This window comes from Talpa europaea (assembly GCF_964194135.1).
Source record: "Talpa europaea genome assembly, chromosome: 7".
Classification (NCBI taxonomy): Eukaryota; Metazoa; Chordata; class Mammalia; order Eulipotyphla; family Talpidae; genus Talpa; species Talpa europaea.
In genome coordinates, this window is record NC_140074.1 from 124,678,487 (window position 1) to 124,690,840 (window position 12,354).

Genomic DNA, 12,354 nt, shown 5'->3' on the forward strand with positions numbered 1-12,354 from the left:
CTCAAATAATCTTTACTGTCTTCTGTCCACAGTATGAACTGAGGTTTTTATTTGTTGAGTTGATTGCTTCTTTTTTTGCACAATAGCTATTACGTTTCTCTGTTTAAGGTTGTAGGACCTCTTGGCAAGTACAGATTTATGTCCAGTCTTACAGTAGCAAGTGAAATGAAGGCTTTGATTTTTTTTTTTAGATTAAACACTTATTTGGTTTTAAAAAGTATAAATGTATTATGTCATTATGTATTATATGGTATGTATATTGTGCATACATTAATGTATATGGTACAAGTGTACATTATGTATATTGCATTATATTTTACCTGTGTGTATTATGTATATTATACTTACTATACATATTAAATGTATCAATATTATATACATGTAATATGCATACTGTATATCTTGAATATACATGTGATATACATAATATATTTGTTTTAAACAGGAAAAAGCAAATTTTTAGTTTTTTGCCTGACTCAGTATTTCACCCTTGTATTTGCTTTACTTGTTTAAAAATATTTCTGAGTAGTTACATGTAATACTAATTAATGTGCTCAAAATTATTTTGGAGGGATTCTGTTGATAAGTACTTTGAATCACTAAATGTGCTGTTATGTAACATTTACTCATTAGATTTATCAAAACCGTGAGTCCTTTATGAGGAAAGATTTAACAGGCACAAATACAGCTGTTTCTTCCTGAAAATGACAGGAAGCAAAATCAGCAAAGAGAAACAATATAACTCAGCCATAAAGGCAGCATCTGGGTATGTAGAAGGCGGCTATTAGTAGTGTCTTTTGCTGCCTGCCATGTGATTATAGAATAAAAACCCTCTTTGGATTAGTTTCCTCACCAGTCAAATGGTAGTAATTGAAAGATGAGAAAAATATGTATTTCTTGTAATTGTTCTCTCTTCCTCTTCTCTGTTTTCCCCATTTTTCTCTCCTCTTCTCAACTCATAGATCACTTTATGACTCTCTGTTGCACTTACCGCAATCCACCTCGTATCATTCTTATTTGTGTCTTATTGTTGGGGGGATGTGGATAATACTACATTCACCAGAGCTTGCCCGCCAAACTCACTTCCTCCCAGCCACTCAAATAGATACCAGAAATAAACTGGCACCTAAGTCAGGGAGGGCACCAGCAGTAGTGCCTGGCACATAGTAGGCTGTCATACTTGTCACTGGATGCACTGATCCCCAGCATAGTATTTTTACATAGCTGAAAAAATAATTTTTTAGGATGTTTTCATATTTTATCCTGACTGTGAAAGGAAAATACTGAAAATTAGAACTTCATGGTTTTCTTACAGCTTAATATAATGTAGAACCATTTTCTCCACTAATGATGTTTATATCTTATTTTACAAATGGGATTCGTGACCCAAAAGAAGCAGAAACTATAATCATTTTTGTAATCAGGTATAATTGCGTCACCTGCGTTAATATAAAATATCTGAACTTTTGTCAAATGAAGACTTTGTGGCCAAAGAGAAATGTTGCAGCCTGTGTCTGGGGCTCTGTGACCCGAGCGGGCAGTCAAGCAATAGTCAGGAAGGAGCGGAAGACAAACTGGACGTTTCCCAGGCACGTGTCTTGGATACTGATGATAACTTTGAGCTTAGCAAACTCTTGGTTAATGTAAATGCTGGAGTAAGCTCTGATTCCAAAGTTTGGGAGATGCAGACTAATTGAAAGTGTTCTCAGCTTACCTGTTCTGACTAAATTCTTCTGTCTCATCAGCCACAAGCTCTGCCCACTTGGAGGACCTTGCTTACCTGGATGAGCAGAGACACACACCTCTGCGGACTTCTCTTCGAATGCCAAGACAGAGCATGGGTGGTGCTCGCACGCAACAGGATTTAAGAGGTTAGAACTTCAGGAGAGTTTTGCGTTGGGGTGCTCTGGGACAAATGGAAATGGGCAGTAGGCACAGTGTTCCTTGGTTTCCACTTTCTACACTTAAGCCCCCCCTGAAGAAGTGAGCACATGCTCAGTTTATTTCTGCTGAATCTAGAAGAGAATAATCAACACAAATACATTGTACTCACCATAGAATGGCATTGAAATTATCAACAATTGGAAGCTTTGGTGTCTTGAAATTCTGAAAGAAAACAGGTGTAAAGGACTGCTGGCAATGGGGGAATGATGTCTGTAAGGTCCTGGATTTCAAAAATGATTGTGGCCCACTGGGTCCTAGCCGTATTGCGGTGAACTCAGCACTGATGATCATGTTTTTCACTAGAGTGTTTATTTTGTTTTCATTATAGTGGCCATTGCTAGTGACTTTCGTGTTCTTGGATTTAGACAGTGCTTCTACTCCTGTGCTGGCAATACCTAAACAACTTATCCTTTTCCCACTGAGGCTGTTGTTTCTTTACACTCTCTGTAGCAGGTACATGTTTCTAGAGTAGGAACCGGAACCTTTCAGACTCTCCTTTTGTTAAACCATGGTCGAGGCGAGAGGCCTGTTGCCCATGCCTTTCATTAGCTCAAAACGAACCACTGTCTTGGAGAGCAAAGATTATTGCAATCTTTCCTTTGTCCAGTTCCTCCCTTGTCCAGTTCCCCCTCTAATCTGAGTCATGCCATGTATGTAACTCCCTCGGGAAGGGATCCAGACATGCCTGCTGTCCATTCTAGAATTCACGATGCTGACAATTTCTCAAAGATGACTAAGTAGCAAGGACATAAATAATTGATTGTACTCCTGCAATTACTATTCCCCCATCAATAGTCCTGTGTTGATGGTTTCAGTCATAGTTTTAGTTTCCAATCCTTCTATCCATCCTGCTTGCCATTTTTTCAGTTAGCCATATATTAGTCACCTAATATAAGCAACTTGTGTATTTCCAGCCCAGAAAGTGGAATTATGTCAAGGACTACTTTAGTGCTGGTAGATTGGTTATCCAAAGCCTGAATACATTTAATGAAGACCAAATAAATGATTTGTGCCAAGACCAGAATGGACAGACAAATCATGAAGATTGGATCCAAATATTAATCTATCTAGATCTGCAGTTAGTTGAAAAATCTGCCTTGCATCTCATTACTGGAAAAAATTGACTTACTGATTTTATTTCTTACTAGTCATTGAGTGGTACATTTTATACTACATAGGAAGCAAAATTAATTGAAGACTTGAGTTTTATATTTCTGAGAACCCTTCATGTTGAGGTCTGTCACTGCATTACAGGTATCTGTTTTCGGTATTTAACGTTTTACTAAGATCTTTGACAAATGCATTCCTGTGAACTTGACGTTTCACTCATGGGTTTTATATAGAATACCACAAAAATCTTTTCCATTGCCTTGAGCTTCAGTCTGCACATTCACTAAAACCAAACTACATCCAAAGATTTTTCTAAAGCTCACCTGAATCTTTAGAAAGCTGTCTGTCTGAAAAATGCAATCCTAACAAAAATAACTTCAGATGCCATACAGATTGTATCTCAACTGGCTGTTTATGTTAATACTTGAAGGTAGAGTTTGCCCGCTAATAAAGGCGCTGTGTTAGTGTTTCAGTTCCTCGACGTTGTCTTAACATTCCAGAGCTTTTCTTTTAGCAGTCTAAAATGTCAGTGCATGCCATCCAGATGAGTGCCTTCGTCCACAGAGCAGTATTTTGGTGTTTGAATTAGCATACTTTAATTTAGAATTTTGAGGCCCTCGGAAATAATCTCCCCTCAAAAAATAACTAACGTGTTACCTAGATTACTGTTTACAAAAGACACTGTGGTTTGTGACGTGACTTAACATATATTAACACGAATGGGAAGCAAACCTGGAGAGACAGACTCTCCTTATGTTTCTGTAGACCTGCCTGGCGAGACCATATAATTTGTGATTATTACATCCAAACATTACACTTTCTGTAGAAACAGAACCACACTGTGTTCCTGGCATAACTTTAAAAAACGCATCACTTCATGTTTTCTAATTTTATTTAAAGGAGCATACAAATTGCAGTCACATGTCAGTTTTGTGTATTTTTTACCTTCTGGTTTACTTGAAGCAAAACAACTTTACCCATGTAATAAGGTGAAAACTTTCCTTAGTATGTGTTAATATATAACTTCCTACAGTAGAGGCTTATCTATGTTGTAACTATTACTCAAACAAATTCTATGAAATAGTTTTTAATAATAGTTGGTTTTCAGTGACCCCAGATCTTTAGACAAGGTAGTTAATGGTGATGCCACTAAGTGTGTCCTGTGGCAACTAAGTTTGCTGACTCATTCCACATAGAGGTCATCTGATCTAACATCCATTAAATATATGTCTAAAGAGCACTTGGGGTAGCAAGCATTTGTGGGGGGCCCATACAGACGGGCTTTCATTGTTCTCTTTAGAGTAGTAGTTTAAAACATCTTAGTCTTGGGACTGCTTTATACACCTAAAAATTAATTAATGACCTTAAAAATCTTGTGTTTCTCTGAACTATATCTCTTGATATTTATAATATTAAAAATTAAAACTGAGAAACTTGAAATAGCTCTACATTTTTTTTTGAATACTAGACCCTAATATGTGTTCACTTCATGTAAGATCTAGAAAATTCCACTGTGTATTTGTGAGAGAATGACAGCAGAAAAAGACAAGTAATTTCTTAGTATTATGAAAATAGTTTTGACTTTTTTTTTTCTTAACTAATGGACTTTAATAAGGAAACTTGTTCATCTTATATATTTTCTTTTTTTTAAAATAAATTTTATTTTTATATTCCCCATACAATTGCAATCCCCTTATTTTGACCCCAATCCCTCCCCTCCCCGCACCCCACCACCCATAGAGTGTCTCTGGTTCATAGTTGTTTGTTGATTTTGATTTTCACTTTCTTATAGTTATTCATTTTCCTGGTCCCTTATTTAAGTTTTCTAGATTCCTGCTATGAGTGAGACCATCCGGTATTTTTCTTTTTCTTTCTGGCTTATTTCGCTGACATGATCCCTTCCAGCGCCATCCATGTTGCTGCAAATTGCATGTGTTTATCTTTTTTGAATGCTGAGTAATATTCCATGGTGTATATGTACCACATCTTCTTGATCGAGTCATCTAGAAAATAATTTTGACTTTGAGGACTCCCTGAAAGTGTCTTGAGAACCCCCAGAAATGGGGGTCAGGTCACACTTTTAAGAACCACTGCTTTGAAAGATACCATTGTAATTGAAGATAAGATTGATGTCTTTAAAGGCCCTACTTTCTGTTTACAGAGATGCAGAAAAGTATAGCTTGAGAACTGATTAGAAGTTGTTAGTGAGCATGGGTTAAGAGTATAGGCAGAGTTCATCTTACTCTAAGTAGGATTCAGTATTAGCTGCTTTGTAGTAACTGCAGTTGTTAGACCATGAGGGTAGTCTTTTTGACTGCTGATGCAGAAGTTGCTGGGCTGATAGCTGAGCTAGCATTAAGCTCATCAAGTGGTAGTAGCAGTAACTTTTGCCTCATTGGTCAAAAGTCTTTTTCCCCCCCACTTCACAAGACAGCTGTTTTGAACAACTGTTATACCAAAACTGATGTTTCCAGAGACCCAGTCCAGTAATGGGTCAAAGGTCACCTAAGTGCACTGTCAGGATCCACTGCCACAAGTTGGTAGTCCCTGGAGTCAGCCATTCAAGAGCTTGAGCTGACGTGATAAAGTTACACAGATCGGTTCCTAATGTGGAGCATATAGCTGACTGACCTACCACGAGAGCCTTTTCTAGTCCCCAAGCCCAATATCCTTGATGGTTATTAACCTGAAACCTTATTAAAGTTTTTAACTCAAGTTTTAAGAATTATTTTGGAGTCCATTTTTAAAACTCAATTACTGTGACATTAATGTGAAGTTATGCTAGAAGTTATCCACCTGAAATATCTCATTGAGATAAGGAATCTTTTATTCCACAGAGAATGACAGAAACTAAATTTGCTGTCTAGTAAAAGAGGGGGGGAAAGGGTGGATAAAGATAATAAATCTTATGACGAAACATATATAGGGAACCGGGGTGGGAGTAAAACACACAAAGCAAATCACAGTGTAATGACTTCAGCTAGTAGCTACTTGGGGTAAATTAACAACAAATTATTAACGATAAGACTCTAACCTGCCTGATGTTAAATCAAGACATTGTTCTACTTGAAGAGATTACACATTCCTAATTAAAACTTCATTTCTCAATATATATTGGTTTCCTTAGGACTTTCACTAAATCCCATTACTTAAATGACCATTCACAGGCATTGGGTTTAGTTAATAGCAGCTTTAATAGATACTAGGTTGGAGGGCATATGTGCAAATGATAGTCTGACTCATTGGCAGAATTTATGTGAAATGGACCCTGGCACAGATAACTTGGCTTTGTCAGAGCAAAGAATTGAATTTTTATCAAATAAAATCAGTGCTTCACACCGTTTATGAGCCCCTTTTCCAAAACAATGAATCCTTTATGAGGATGACTAAGATGCATGTCATGAAGCTAATACTCTTGTATTATCGGCTGAGTCACAGGTCCCTGAGGTTGCTGAGTCATCTCCATCATTGCCTGGCTGACTCTACCAGGGACTATTTCCATCTGTCTCCTCTATCTCATTGTTCATTATTTTATTTTTACAGGATTAAATTTCTTTATTTTTAGATAAATTCAAAATCCAGAGATAAAGTTTGCTTATCTGCCTAGATATAATATTCAATGGGTAGATTGTAAGCTCTAATTGTATAGGGTTGATCCTGTCATCCCCCCAGCCAGCACTTTTGCAACGTGCCCTCACATTAAAAATGCAGTTCTCAAAGTGGATGTCTTTGAATGTCTGCTGGACACTAGTTTATGCTCTTTGGAGTAGTCTGCCTATGATTTTTTTTTTTTAAGCAGATTACTGCTTGTTAATGCTGTTCCTGATAGGTACTTAAATCAGGTTTTTATATAAGCCAACCTTATTTGGTAAATTCTGTCTGAAAGTTTGAAAACCCAAGTAATAGCTACAACAGAGTTCCTCCAAGAAGCTGCAAAAGCAAGAAGTAACTTTTGAGGAGTTTGTAAACCACACTGTCTTCTCCCTGGCACATGTTGACCCCTGGTGTTCAGGAACTCTCTAAAGAAAATTGGTGGAGGGCCTCCCAGGTGCCTAGGGGTTAAGTCTCAGCACTATCACCTCTACAGCCTGAGTTAGATCCGGCTATGGAGTTGATCCACATAGCACAGCAGACTCTCCTGTCTTACCCGCTGCTCCCCTCAGCAGTGTATTTCAGTACATCCGCCTGTTCTGCTCACCACTCTCATCTCTGGTGAGTCCTCTCACCACCACCCCCAACACCTCTGGCCTATACTCCAGTACTTCTATGCAAAAATTTTTATTAAAGAAAAGCTGCAGAATAACAGGAAAGAAATTCCAACCATAATACTATTTCTTCGAGAATAAATCACTGAAAGTAGTTTCAGTGCCTTTAGCAAACACACAAAAAAAAAATTGTCATTAAGCCATTTTGATGCTTTGATCTTAATTATATTTTAAAAATCAGGTTCCCAGTTAATTTTTTTTTTCTGCAGAAGTGGCTAAAGTAAACAGAATACAAATAAGTTAACTTTTTTTTATAGAGGCATTTTTTTTTTATTTATTTGTTTGTTTCTTTGTTTATACATGCACTGGGCACAGTCAGAAGAGCGGGAGGGTGAGAGAATTCACCAGAGCCAGAGCGGGGAGCAGAACACAAATAAGTTAACTTTTGGTAACACATTGCAAAGCAGTTTTTGATTCTTAAGCTTTGCAATCATGCTGTGTATAAACGACTTTTATGGCATAACTTCCCCCAATAATAATAAAATTACAGAACCAGAGAATTTTCTTTGTAGGGCCTTAGCTGCTTCACCGCTAAATGTTTAGTCTTGAATTTCAAGTAATTGGCCAGTTTTAATGCTCCAGTAAAAATAAACCTGTGTCTCACCATCAAGGCCAACAATCTGATAGCACTAAATTATTGACATCGTTTTACAATTATTTTATCAAATGTTTCACATTGTTAAAGCTTTACTGCCTTTATGTTTTCCCTACATTTTGAGGTATTAAATGTGAGGAAGCATGTCAGAAGTCGCAATCTTTGGAAAAGTCAGACTTTCCCTGTTTCTTTTACTATTTTCTGGAAATCTTTGTTTCCTCCCTGAAAATTCCACTCAGCAGTGACTTCAGATTTTTCTCAACAAATGTTTTCTATAGGGCCTCCCCTGGTGGCGCAGTGGTTGAGCGCTGGGTTGCGAGGCTGCCTGCAGCCTCTGCAGTGCCAGTTTGATCCTTGGCCACTGGCAAGGGTCCCACACAAAAAAAAAAGTTTTCCTATAAAACTAGTGTCAGAAAGTTGACTTTAACATGCAAGTATTTAAAGATTCACAATATTATTTTTCGGAGTAAAGTAAGCCTCTCCATTCTCTTATTCCCACATCAATAGAATACAATGGAATTCTTAAAACACCAAGACAAATGGGACCCTTTGAAGCAGATATGAAAATGATAGCTTGTATTTATTGGAGTTCTTAGTCTTTAGGGGTATAATACTAAGAGCTTTAAACATGTTTTTACTTAATCCTCACAACTCTTTGATGTAAGTACAGTAGTAGGGAAACTGGGACTTGGAGAGGTTAGATGACTTGCTGAAGGTCACATGTCTGCTGCTTGCAGTGCCAGGCTGCCTTTCACACTCTAGGGCCTTCACATTTCACTATGTCATAGATAATACATGAAAAGCAGCAAGCACTGTAACAGTACAAATACTATATCTGGGATGTTAGGAATGTGGAATAGAGTTGTGTATAAACACTATTTGACAGATGATTGGCTTTTCCACAGGGACTGCACCACCATGATTCATTAACCCAAACCAGCTTCTACTTCCTTACTTCCATTAATAGCACCCCAATTTTCCTCTCACTCAGGCTTTAAATTCTGGAGTCACCATCTTCATTATCTCCTATATCCAGTCAGTTACCAGGCCCTGAGGGTCTTTCTTTTTAAAGAGTTTCTCAAGTTCATCCCATGTTTCCATTCTCAATACAGCTAATTAGCTTGTCTCTTCTGGTCCTTCCATACTCTAATCAAGCTAATGCCTGGCTGCCAGATTAGTCTTTCTAAAATGCAACTCCCATAACATCATTGCTCTTATCATTACCATGGTTGTCATCCTTGTCTAGTTAATATAAGGGAATAGAAACTAGCAAAATTAAAGAGCAGTTTTGAAAAAGACAAGTTATGATTTGTTATTATCTTTTAAATGAACTCTGCTAATATTTAAGGAAAGCTAAAGCTTTTTTTTTTAATGGACAGTGAAATAGAACATGTGATGGACAAGAACCAAAGTTCTTGAGAGATGGCACTATAATGTATATGCTTAGTGAGTTTATTAATTAGTGCTTAGTGAGTTTATTAATCTAGTCAAGACCAGATCACTTGTATGCCAGTTGAGATTTAGCACAATAAATTGTATAAGAGCCTTTTCTGGGCCTCTCTGATGGCACAAGGGGTTAAGCACCGCACTATGAAGCAATCCGCAGCCTCTGCAGCACGAGTTCGATCCCCAACTGGCCAGGGAGCAACCCAAATGGTGCAGCAGACCTCTCCTGTCTCACCCTCTGCTCCCTGCTCCCCTCAGCAGTGTATTTCAGTCAGTCTGCCTATTCTGTTCCCCACTCTGTCTCTGATGGATCCTCTCATCCCCTGCATCTCTGACCTATACCCCAGCTCTTGTATGCATAAATAATTTTTTTTTTTAAAAAAAGGAGCCTTTTCCACTTGAATTCTTCTGGTTGAAAGACTTCCTTTAAACTTTCTTGTATTGTGTGTCTCTGGTGATTTAAAATTTTTAGCTTTTTATATGTCTGAAAAAATATTTCATCATTGTTTTTTGAAAGATACTTTCCCTGGGTATGGAATTTTAGATTGACAGGTCTTTTTCTTTCTCTAATTTAAAGCTGCAGATTCACTGCCTTCTTGAATGTTTCAGCAAGAAACATGCTGTCAACCTTATCTTTGTTCCTGAGTACTTTTTATTCTCCTGCCACTTTTAAGATAGTCTATCACTGGCTTTGAGCAATTTGATTATGATGTGCCTTGGTGTCACTCTTCACATTTCTTTTGCTTGAGGCTCTTTGGGCTTCTTGTATCCATGAGTTTATGGATTCATCAAATTTGGAACTGTTTTAGCCATTATTTCTTTAAATATATTTTCTTTTCCCAACTTTTAGGAATTGCAGCCACACCTGTTGGGCCACTTGCAGGTATTCCACAGTTCACTGATGCTCTTTTTTTTACTTTCGATATTTCTTTTTTTTTTTCTCTCTGAATGTTTAACTTTGGTTAGTTTTTATTTCTGTATTTTCAAGGTTACTCATCTTTTCTCCTATAATGGCAAATCTCATTAATCCCATGTAGAATGTTTTTCATTCCTGATGTAATTTTTTCCTCCAGAAGTTTATGTGGGTCTTTTATATCTTCCATGTTTCCTGTCTTTTGAACATCTGGGATATAATTATAATATCTGTTTTAATATCTTTCTCTGCTAATTCTAACATTTTTGTCAATTCTGGGTCAGTTTGAATTGATTAATTTTTCTCCTAATTTAGGTTCATATTTTCCTGCTTCTTTCTGTGCCTTTTAATCTTTGTTTGGATATATTGGTTGTTGGATATTTTTTGTATTCTTATAAATATTCTCTGACTCTTTTCTCTGCTATGATTTTGTTGTTTGGAAACAATATGATTTCAGGGTCTTGCCTTTAAGACTTGTTGAGTAGGATCAGAAAAACATTTATTAGTCTTATTATCCTATACTACTGAGGCAAGACCTTTCTAAACCCCTATAAATTGTGAGGTTTTCCATTGTGATTGTTAGGAGCAGTCACTATCCAGGCCCAAAATAAACAGCAGGCACTCTTTTCTCTCATCCTCTTGGGTAGGTCTTTCCCAGTCTTGGGTACTTTTCTTCATGTACATGTGCCAATCAGTCCTCTGCTGATTTCTCAAGGGTTGCTATCCACAGAACGCCAGACTTATTTCTGTATAGTTATCTCCTTCCCAGGACCCTGTCCTTTGAATAATCATTGCCTTGATTGCCTGGATTCTCAGCTCCATCTCCTCAAAGGGATTCTGCCAGAATCTGTCTGGGATCTCTATACATCATGATGTGAACATTTTCTCAAGGCAGTTAAGTAGGTGTAGGGTTTGCCTCATTTGTTTTCCATCTCTCAGGCAATATTTTTTTTATTGCCTGTGTCTAGTGTCTTGAAAACCATTGTTTCATTTATTTTGTCTAAAGCTTTGTTTGAGGTTGCTGTAGGTGGTAGGGTGTGTCTAGTCCTTGTTGCTCCTTGTTGGCCAAAATTGGAAATGCATGTCAAATATTTTGTCATATACTTTATTTTTTTTTTAAAGAGGCATGAATTTTTATTTATTTATTTTTATTTGTTTGTTTGTTTATACATGCACTGGGTACAGTCAGAAGCGCGGGAGGGTGAGAGAATTCACCAGAGCCAGAGCGGGGAGCAGAACAGGCAGAAGGACCGAAGTACACTGCTGAGGGGAGCAGCGGGCGGCAGGAGAGGTCTGCGCGCCATGTGGGACCCTCCTGCGGTGGCTGGGGAGCAGCCGGGGATCGAACCGGCACCGCAGAGGCCGCAGAGGCTTCGCAACCCAGCGCTCAACTGCTGCGCCACCGGGGAGGCCCTTATATACTTTAAAAGAAAATTTTAGATGAAGTACTCTGCAGCCTAAAGCCATCTCTTATTAGAAAATGACTGGCTTGGTGGTTAGAATTGGATTTTCCTAAACCAAAATACATACTGTACCTATAATAATGATGAATTAATGTGGCCATTATTTGTACGATAATATAAATTGGTATCAACAGGTATCATTAGCAAGATCTTAGTTACTAAATGGATGTGTATAGAAACAACCTTCTCAGTAACATTTCTAAAAGAAAGGAAAAGTACGCATTTGAAAAAATAGAGTGTGTCCTCTCTGGACCCTAACTGTCAAGCACATTTTCTCTTTCCCTAGCTCCCTGCAAGAATATTCTTCTCTGATTGCAGTGCCTTGGCTGGCATCCAGACCTTGCCTGTGATATGCACAGAGCTTGAAAAATAACATTTTTTCTATCCTGACTGTTTTGTATTTAATGGTCCTCTTGTTTATGACAGTAGCCTTTAACCAGAACTGTGTCCCTGAAATGTTTCATAGTGCACAGCAGTGATTTTCAAAGACCTGAGTTTGTACCCTATAACTGTTTTCCTCTAGCCTTCCTGTTCATCCAAAGCCAAGTCTGTGCACTTTCCCTGTAGTTGTGAGTAGAAAATTCAAATTCATTGTCTTCATTCATGAACTCATTTATT

General features: G+C 37.7%; 1 protein-coding gene across 3 annotated transcripts in view; it reads left to right on the forward strand.

Moving 5' to 3' along the window:
- Positions 1-12,354, forward strand: part of TANC2 (tetratricopeptide repeat, ankyrin repeat and coiled-coil containing 2) — a gene marked incomplete at both ends in the record, with an annotated part of 263,116 nt that overhangs the window by 158,315 nt on the left and 92,447 nt on the right. For all 3 annotated transcript variants that reach the window (XM_084238894.1, XM_084238895.1, XM_084238896.1), the window contains one exon: positions 1,746-1,871. In XM_084238894.1, coding sequence (XP_084095020.1) covers positions 1,746-1,871 — 126 coding nt within the window. The remainder of the gene's footprint in view (positions 1-1,745; positions 1,872-12,354) is intronic.